This window comes from Amphiprion ocellaris, chromosome 1 (genome assembly GCF_022539595.1).
Source record: "Amphiprion ocellaris isolate individual 3 ecotype Okinawa chromosome 1, ASM2253959v1, whole genome shotgun sequence".
In the NCBI taxonomy this organism is placed as follows: domain Eukaryota; kingdom Metazoa; phylum Chordata; class Actinopteri; family Pomacentridae; genus Amphiprion; species Amphiprion ocellaris.
This window is the reverse complement of record NC_072766.1, coordinates 26969443-26979484: the sequence shown is the minus strand read 5'-3', so window position 1 is coordinate 26979484 and position 10042 is coordinate 26969443. Positions and strand designations below refer to the sequence as shown.

The window sequence follows — 10042 nt, the reverse complement described above, 5'->3', positions numbered from 1 at the left end:
AAGTGCCTTTGAATACCCTGACAGTGATGTTGAGAAAACAGTCAAGTTTATTTTAGTAGCTGTCCTGTGTGCAGATTCCATTCACATCATTTGATCTTTATCAGATGGATTTTGCTCGGATATCAAAAACTAAGATGTTCCAATTTCTTTTCTTCTCTCTCCCTGAGCATGTTAAGGAGTTGTGATTTCTCTTAAAGTTTTGCCTTGGAAACAGTAGTAGACAGAACAGTCTCATTACAAAATCCATTTGAGGGCTGTTGATGAAGGAAATGTACATTTATTTTCTGGGATGTTGTTCTGTGTATGATCATTCTCTTGTTCATCATAACAAATGTTACTAATTAAACCAATTGAGCTCATTCTGTTGCCTTTTTATTGTTTTTATTCTATCTAGCAACTGTCTCACTATGGTTTTGTTGATGTGCACATGACTATTGGAAGTAAATTATGCTGATAAGAAAATAGTGGTTCAACACAGTGACAAAAATTTTGCAAACTAACGAGAGTTTCAGCAACATGGCATTTCATTTGGTGCTAGTTTGGGCTAAGGACACACGACTGCTAGTGTGAAGTTATTTAAGTGATTTGGGGGAATTTAAACTTTTAGGTAAACCCACAAGAAATATAGCAACAGGAGCATTACAAGCGTGTATCACCTTCACTGACTGCTGGGATTAGCTTTCATTTGCTGTCCTCTAGTGTTAGAACGCAGAAATTACATCAAATTAGACATTTACAATCACGTGAATGTCCTACAATTATAGTGTTACAGATATTTTAAATATATATATTTGTTGTAGATTAAATATGCATATAATCATTTTTTAAAAACTATTTCACTGATAACAAGATCTCAAAGTTTGGTCAGTAGATAAAACAGTCACCAGAAAAATGTAAGTTTATTGTGTTTCTTTATTTTTATCAGAAAGGCAGTGTTGGTATGAGGAAATAAACACTAAACGAATGTGATGGTTTAACAAAGCAAAAAATATCTCTATCAACATCGAGCTTGAATTTCATTGCTGTTCAGGTGCTTATATTCTGTGGTTGTTAAAAGTCTAGCAGGTCATTTAAATTGTTTACGCTGTCTATACAAAGCTCAGCCCTCAGACGATCTTTATTCAGAGACTAGATAACTTTTCTGTCATGCAGGTCGTGGTAGCAGAGCCAACAATCACATTGGTCCATTTACCATTAGGCAGCAACAAGGCATTGTAGTTGATGCTCAGCTCTTACAGCCTTAAACTTCATAATGACCTGAGAGCTAAGTGATATCTTTAAACGTATTATTTTCACCACAGTCAAAAGAAACCCACGTTATATTTACAATAATATAACGCATAACCATCAAATTCAAATATTTGAGAAATGTAAGCCTGCCATACATACTGACTCTTGCTTCTGCTCCTGATTTTGTCTTCAGCTGGATTTGAGTTGTGCTTGGTCCTGCTAACTCCAAAAACATTGTACATTGCGCTGTTTTTAAAAATGTGTGTCGCCATGTTAAACTGTCACAGCTTAAAGAAAGCAGACTTGTGAATCAAACTGCCTTTACTGAGGCAGAGAAGTACAGCGATAAACATACTCTACCTGAACATACACATGTACAGTGCTCTAATATATAAGGAACATAATAAAAAAGAATGTATGAAATACAGTGTAGAATGTGTAGGGTACTGTGTTCTCGATATGCAGAAAAGTCATGTTGATCTTGACAGCTTATTACCATGTCATAACTTATGTATCTGTCTTAATCTTTGTCCCAATCTCTCCAACTTCTTCCCAGTTTTTCCCGCCTCCTCTTTCTAAAACATTCCAGGAATCAGCCGGTAAGGCACGGCATCTGTGTAGCGTTTCCAGTCTTTGCCATACTTGCTGCTGCAGCGGTGCTCATCACGCACACAGCGGTGGACCAGCAGAATGGTCATATAAACAATGTAAAAGTATGGAAGTATGTGGCCAAAGCCACAGGCAGCACAGTAGGCTAGAGAACCCATCAGGTCACCTGTGTAGTTGAAGTGCCGGGCCACACCCCAGAAGCCTGAGGTCAGGAGTTTACTGTGGTGGATGCCACCGTCAGCAGACTGGTACGAGCACTCGATGTATGTCGGCTTGTGGCCCCAAATAGAGCAGGAGCCCTCTGTGCGGCGGAACAGATCCTTCTGGTGATTGGTGGAGCGAAAGATGTAATACCCAACGAGGCCGAGCAACAGCACGGCCAGAGCGTGGGCATCTGAGAGCTGGACTGGGTGGTACACCAAGTATAAACCCTGGAGAGACACAAGCACATTTGTTGTTACCTAACCCAGAATGACTTACGGTGTAATTTTCTGTTTTTGTCTTGGTGTGCATTAGCCTGTGCATGCTTGTTACCTGCAGTGTGTAGAGGTATGGCAGCCAGACACAGTCTCCCCAGCCAAGATACCATCCAAAGTGGTCATGGCAGATATCAATGGTCTTCAGGTACCACGCCTCATTCCAGAAGAAGTCCAATACATAAATAGCCTATAAGAAAACATAAAGATCCAGTTACGCAGTTGTTTTTTTTTATAGTATTACTTTGTCTCATACAGCTGTGTTCAAAATATGGATGACTGTTTTTTCAATTTGTAATTGTAAAGATACTTAACCTTAATCAAATTAAAGAAAATTTAACATGTATCTTTATGATTTAACCACTGTCATTACATTTACAATAAAGATACAACACTCTACATACAATATACAAAAATCGGTCATATTATGATGTAAAACTGGAAATAATCAAAAAGGTAAAGAATTTAAAAAACATTTAAAAACTCAAAAGGTTATTACATGTCAATATTTGGGATTTTGCACTCTTTCTAGATCAGCAATCGGAATAAGCAAATTTGTGACACAACTCCTTCTGTACAAAAAGACAGGTTTCCTTGAGTTGTATTGTTACATTGAAGCAGCATTTCGATGACACTGAGTTGGATTTGCCCTTTTGATTTACTTGAAGAAATCCATCATTGTTCACCTGCTACAAATATGGTTGCGCTCCATGTTTCCACCAGAACATTACTCAGTAAGTAGCATAGTGACACTGGATTACTTGCATCCAAATCACCATTAAAGCAAACCAAGTGACCACACCTAAGATGTACCTCAGTACATCGTAGGTATTTACAGCTGACAGTGTTCAATTGTAGTCACAGTTACAGTGACGCTGTGATGCTATCTTGCAATGATACAGAAATCTTTAACAAATCCATGAATCCAGACTACAAGCTACATCACTGCCAAAATCTAATCAGTTGGTCCTTGTGTCATTTCTGACCTTCCTTGAAATTTTCATTCAAATCTGTTAACCTATTTTTGAGTATTGTGTCTAACAGGCAAACAGACAAATGTACACTGATCGTCGCATAACTCTGCCATTCCTTGGCGGAGTAATTACAGTATTCCTTATTGCAGAGTTAATCATGGCAAACAACCCAAAATGAGGAGTTGAGCCAAAGTTGAGTTTGATTTAACAAGAAGTTCTGATTATCTCCATAAGACTTGAGTCAGACACCTGGATTTTAAACCAGTCTATGATATTGGTCTAAAAAAACATTCTTTTTAATGCACATTACCTGCAGAACATTGACCAGAATCATGGAGTTGGTGATGTGGCCGTACAGTTCTTGCTGCTTGGCCATGTAAGACAGGTTGATAAGAGTCCAGGCTACAATGCCGGGTCGGCCATTGAAGAAAAGCTTGAAGTCAAACCACTTGCCAATGCGGGGGTTGAACTCAATGCCCATCATGTAGTTGTAGAAGATGTTCCCTGTGAATTTGCTGTAGGATCATAAACAAAGGTGAAAAAAAACAAGTAGACAAAGGTCTGAGCTAAAACAGCAGAAACTAAGTTACCTTTCAGATAATATTAACACTATGCAGATGGAACACTTTCTGATGTTAAAATCTATTCTTACTATTAGTTTTTCTCAATTGATAAGACACTGTTCCTGAAAAATAGTACACATTTTCCGACACACTGCACAGTGTGTCTGATCCAGCCCTGACATGCATCAACAGAAACATCATCACATGCCAAGACCACTGATTGCAAAAGATTTTCCCAAAGTATGGCTGCCGCTCATATACCTTCCACCTCCATGTAGAGAAGAATTCTTCTATAGGATTCAGAAAGGGAGAATATGGTGGCAGAAAAACCACAATAACTTGAGGGTTCACATTGAACTATTCCCGAATCAATAGTCCTCTATGAAAACTAACATTGTTCCAGATGTATTCATGTGTATCATCAGAATCCAACTGAAAAACTCTCTGAAACAAAAGCACACAAAACACAGAAAAAGTCTGTCATGTACACTTTCTGTAATTTTACTAGCACTTGTAAACCAGAATTATGCATTAGATTTTTCACAGTATTCTCAGAACATTTCTGATTGCTTGTATTGTTCCAATATACACGTCACTGAAGTGACAAACAACATTTACATACCATGAAAAGTAAACCACAATAAACCTGAAACAATTTACTTCATGCAGCATCATTACCATCTGCTGACCTTAACAACAGATTTCATTCTGAACAGCTAATGCTGTTTCCCAGCAGGTTTTATAGCGTGCAGTTCACTGGTAAAAGTGTTTTCAGTTTTGACCTGTTGTGTCTTAATTGTGACAGCAGTGTTGGAACAGTGTCCCAATTCTGCTTCCTAATTTTCACTTTTTGAAAAATGCGTGCTATGAGTGAAAAGTGTGTTCAAAATGAGCAAAAAACGTGTTCAGTCTTTTGCACAAAGAGTGCAAGAGTTTTGGAAACTGTGTGTAAACCATGAACAGTGTCCAAAATTTGGACAGCAGAGTCTTGTTTTTGAGAAATGTGTACAGTCAGTTGGTGGCTGTGTGCAGTGAATGGAATTTAGTGTCTTATCAATTGAGAAAACTGGTGTATCAGTACTCACCAGTCCTCAGAGTTTGTAGGGAAAAAATAAGCTTTTATGAAAGCAAAGGTAGACACAGCATAGCCCAGTATATTGGTGCACCACATCAGAGGGATCCAGTTGTCGAATATGATGGTGGGAGAGAACCAGTGGAAGTAATGGGCATTGGCAAACCACAAGGCATGAGTGATCAGCCAACACTGTAGCCCGTTGATCTCGTACTTGTTAATCAGGCCTTGAGAAAAAACAAAACAAAATAGGTTTTAAAAATACTATCTACATACTAATTTATTAATAAATGGTGCATGCATGTTTTAAATAATAAAATATTTTCTTAGACATTTCTATTAAAATCCCCAAAAGCATTAAATCAGATTGAGGTAACACTGATCTTCATAATAAAAGAAATGCTGTGAACTGATGAGATATGTGTGTGGTAATTACCAGCAGGAGTTCGTGCTCCATCCTGCACTCCACCAACATAGCCAGGAATAAACTTATTGGTGACATCGGGAATACACATATACAGGAACACCTAACAGACAATACAATCCATTTTACCTTAAAGACAATGAACAGTTTCTCTCAGCTGCACTTTCCTTAAAAGTCCTCCACTTACCTGGAAGCCCACCCAGATGGCATAAATCTTAGCAGCTGACCACGTGAAGGAGGGTGATCGGGCCCAGATGGAGAGTAGTGTGGTTTCACCGCTGTATAACTCAAACAGAGGCTGGCTGATCGAACACTGGTACTGATCACAGGCCATCACAAAGTAGAAGACAATGAAAGGGGCGAAGCAAAGGAGGCTAATTACGCCGATGAGGGAAAACCAGTCAACCTCCCTAAGAATGAATCACATAGATATACACATAGGTACAGTGTAAGGACAGATCATAAAATATCAGGGTTGAGCAACTAATCGATTTGAAATCTAAAAGTGAATTTTTGCAAACAGCAAATTGCAAAGGCTGTTATTTATGACATACAAGATGTGCATATAAAATAATTAGAGCATTGCTGTGATTCAGTTTAATTTAATCTGAGCAAATCGAAACTTTCAAGGATTGTTTATGTTGCCCACTGATTAATGTATACTATGTGGTTCAGACTTGCATGCCGTGGACTGACTGACATAATACCAGTCTCAATATTTAAATGCTACACTTGCATTTTAAAGCATGACTCATCCAGGGTTTCGACTGTTGTATTAATAGTCAGTTGCACAGTGATTAGTTACGCAGTTAATATTAAACTCATGTGAATTTAAAATGGGCTGCACAGTGGTGTAGTGGTTAGCACTTTCGCCTTGCAGCGAGGAGATCCCTGGTTCACGTCCCGGCTTTCCCGGGATCTTTCTGCATGGAGTTTGCATGTTCTCCCTGTGCATGCGTGGATTTTCTCCGGGTACTCCGGCTTCCTCCCACAGTCCAAAAATATGCTGAGGTTAATTGATTATTCTAAATTGCCCGTAGGTGTGAATGTGTGAGTGCTTGTTTGTCTGTATATGTAGCCCTGCGACAGACTGGCGACCTGTCTAGGGTGTCCCCTGCCTTCGCCCGAGTCAGCTGGGATAGGCTCCAGCCCCTCCGCGACCCTAGTGAGGATTAAGCGGTGTATAGATAATGGATGGATGGATGGATGAATTTAAAATGTATACATTGCATCTGCCAGAAAACACTGTTCAACCTTATTGTATACTGTAGTACATTCTTAAATTACTTTATGTATACCAAGCAAGGTGGGTGATCTGACAATTCTAGATCATGGATGACTTAATTTGGTTTGCTTTTCAGAAGAGTTGGACTAGCCGGTTGCTGCTAACCAGCTAGCTCTTTTGTTCTACATTCATATTTGTCCTATCACCAGGCTGCTAGGTTGTTGTCATGTCAGCCCTGAGTGCCTGGGAGCCTTCTTTGTGGTGTTTGCATGTTCTCCCTGTGCATGTGTGGATTTTCTCCTGGGTCTCCGGCTTCCTCCCACAGTCCAAAAACATGCTGGGGTTAATTGGTGATTCTAATTTGTCCGTAGGTGTGAATGTGAGTGTGCTTGTTTGTCTCTATGTGTAGACCTGAAATAGACTGGCAACCTGTCCATGGTGTCTCCTGCTTTCACCCTAAGTCAGCTATGATAGACTCCAGCCCCCGCAACCCTAATGAGGATTAAGCGATGTATAGATAACTGATGGATGGATTTTCAGAGAGAAACACATATGTGTAACTATTAATAATGTCTAAATTCAACTGGATTTTATTTATATAGCACCAGTTCACAACATTTGTCATGTCATAGCACTTCCCATAATTTAAACAAAGAAAAGAGAACCCAACAATACAAAGTTGCTTTGGGATTCCCTATGAGCAAGCAGTCTGCAACGGTGGGAAACGATCCTGTATGTGACATACATATGGAATTACAGTGCTGTATAAGTTGCTACAACTATTTCCAGACTTTGTCAAGTATTACCACTGGAAAAGCATAGCTGAAAGTATTTTTGATAATGGTGGTTGCTTCTATCAAGCAATGATACTGAGCCGGTGTGGAAAGTACCAAGACCTTGGAACAAAATGGGTTGTAGTTATTTTCAGACACACTTAATCTTTACATGATTTGACAAGCCCAAATATCGTCTGTGAAAAAGGTCTATTAGAAAATTACATGACTCAAGAAAAAAGCAGAATGCTAACTGCATAACTTTAAAGGCTACTTTTCAAGAATTATCACAAATGTGTGACAGTCTATTCCCCAATCACTTGCCTGTCATATCACCAAGATATATACAAGGTCTAGCCATGCTAGCTTTGTGGTTTTAGCAATGGCATTGTTGGTCTGCCTGTCTGAAATATATTGTAAAACTACTTGATGTATTGCCATGAAAATTTGTCCAGACATTCACACTGCCCTTGTGATGAATAGGGAGGGGTATCATTAAAATCACTAGTCTCTCCAATACTGCTTATTGATGCAGTACTTGTGCAGTGCATGAAACAACGTAGAAAGAGAATTAACATTGTTTTATTTTCTCTCAGTTTAAAATGTCCTGTCATTCACTCTTCACCTTTGGGTAAAAATGTGAACTACCAACACTAACATTCAGTTAGCGAAGGATATAAAATAAAGCAAGACATGGAATAAATTCCCCTGTTTTTCAGCACTTTGAAACTGAAACAGTGAATTACTGAAAAACAGTTCAGACAACGGCCTGTTTGGTGGAACTTTAGGTAACATATTATAAATTAAAAATGATCGATCATATGATCGTATCCTGTGATGTGACATGAACTCACCATGCTCTGCCCCACTGTGCTGGCTGCTCCATGTGTTCGGAGGTTTTGCCATTGGAACTGTGCTGGGTACGTCTCCTGGTGGACTCCATGGCTACTGCACCTTTCGACTCTGGTGAAAGATCAGGTTATCAGGTCATGATCTGTTATGCAGCAGTGAGCTGTACTTTGTACATTACCAGAACCCTTTTAAATCTCTGAACATCCACAACATTCACCAAGTGTATAAGAAAAGAAGAAAGACACCACAAAAGACCAAACAAATGTCACTTTCTCCTGTCTTCACAGATTCAGTGCAGTCTCTTACTGTGTAAAGTCAGTGTTATGTCAAGTCAAGACATGCCAACCATTTATAAACAGATAATGAAATGAGATAATTGGATGAATTAAAGTGCATGTCCTTGGACATGTGAGATAGCAAACAGGACTTTAGTTGGAGGTCAGCTTGATAAAGCCTGTGTGTTTATCAGGCTTTGGCTGCAATGGAAACACTGATGCCTCCAAATGCATTCAGATGAAATGTTATATTCTCTCCAACTGTGACCATGTTTCATTCTCTCTCTCTCTCAGTTATGTTTCCATCATTTCATAGGACATGACATAACTTGTAGACAGATCCTATCCACAACTACTACTTGTTTAACCCTTAGCATTACAGTAAACTGAACCTAAATGTAACCTTAAACCAAGTCTTCATACTTGGTATGAAAGTCTTGATACTTTGCATCACCGGCAAATGCATCTTTTCCACAGAAAGGGACGGATCCCACAAATGTGACACACATTGGAGGACAGATTTCTGGTACAAAGGTAGCAGCAGGTCAGCTGGACCAATTTACACTAAAACTACACAAACAATAAAAGCCTGACGACTAAACGATTTCAATGCGTCGCTGTTTTGTTGATATGTCGGCGTTTCGTTTTGTTCCGTTTTTCCAGCAGCTTCACACAAAGACAATATCTAGAGAGGGAGTGAGGAACTCACAGTTGCATAACGTTAATAATAAAGGTCCATTGGTTTTGGGGAAAAAAAAAAACTTCAAAAATAATCTGTTAGCACTGTTAGTTTCTTGCGCGTGGCCTTCTTTACATGCTAACGTGAAGCAACTCAAATAACTGTGAGCAATGTCTTTAGTTGACAAAACGGTGCAATTTAAATAGCATACCGACATTATAGACATACAATAACGTAAAAAACAGATAAAACCGATGCAGTATTACATAGCAGCCCACTCACCTGTAGATATAGCATACCGACATTATAGACATGCAATAACGTCAAAAACAGATAAAACCGATGCAGTATTACATAGTAGCCCACTCACCTGTAGATATCTGCACCGGCGGACGACGAAGAAAGAAGATAACTCGTCTCGTCTCTCCTCCCAGGTGCTGTTTTTCATGTAACCGCTGGAGAGCTCACCATGGCCCCACAGACTCCGCCCATAACGCCATACGTATTAACATTCAACCAGTGGTATTAGTGCAAAGGCGGGCCTGGGAAGTGCTTCTGTCCTCTGATTGGGTGACGTCGCTGGAGCCACAACCACCTGATAAGAACTAACGCTTTTGAGTGGTTTAGCCGGAATAATGTAAACTGGCAACATTATGAAATAGTTGTCAATACTTTTCTCCTACAAATACTGCACTTTGCTTTATAAATTCGATTGTTATCTTATAACACCAGTAATAAATGTCTTAGGAAACTGATTGGCACTTTTTACAAAGGTATTTTTCATTTACATTTAAATGTATATTTTATACAACTTATAGACACTGAAATCAACAACGTGTGGGTGTGCCTTTGCTACAAAATAAAACATTTGGGAAAAAGTAAGCTTTTGC

At 39.1% G+C, this 10042-nt stretch overlaps 1 protein-coding gene across 1 annotated transcript; it reads right to left on the bottom strand.

The window, feature by feature from the left end:
* Positions 1-894: 894 nt before the first annotated feature.
* On the bottom strand, positions 895-9640 carry dhcr7 (7-dehydrocholesterol reductase). The gene is made up of 8 exons (XM_023268169.3): positions 9523-9640; positions 8201-8309; positions 5536-5758; positions 5361-5451; positions 4938-5151; positions 3600-3804; positions 2374-2505; positions 895-2270 (listed from the first exon to the last, which is right to left on the bottom strand). Exons 2-8 carry the CDS (start codon positions 8287-8289, stop codon positions 1806-1808), a joined length of 1419 nt encoding a protein of 472 aa, XP_023123937.1. The 5' UTR covers positions 8290-8309; positions 9523-9640; the 3' UTR covers positions 895-1805.
* Positions 9641-10042: the final 402 nt, after the last annotated feature.

Bases quoted from the DNA above. Each gene is read 5' to 3' on its own strand.
- dhcr7 (XM_023268169.3), bottom strand. From the start codon at position 8,289: ATGGAGTCCACCAGGAGACGTACCCAGCACAGTTCCAATGGCAAAACC. The intron at 5,152-5,360 runs GTAATTACCACA...TTTTTTCTCAAG, and splicing joins TGGAGCACGAACTCCTGCTG to GCCTGATTAACAAGTACGAG. The intron at 3,805-4,937 runs GTGAGTACTGAT...ATGATCCTACAG, and splicing joins CCTACAAACTCTGAGGACTG to CAAATTCACAGGGAACATCT.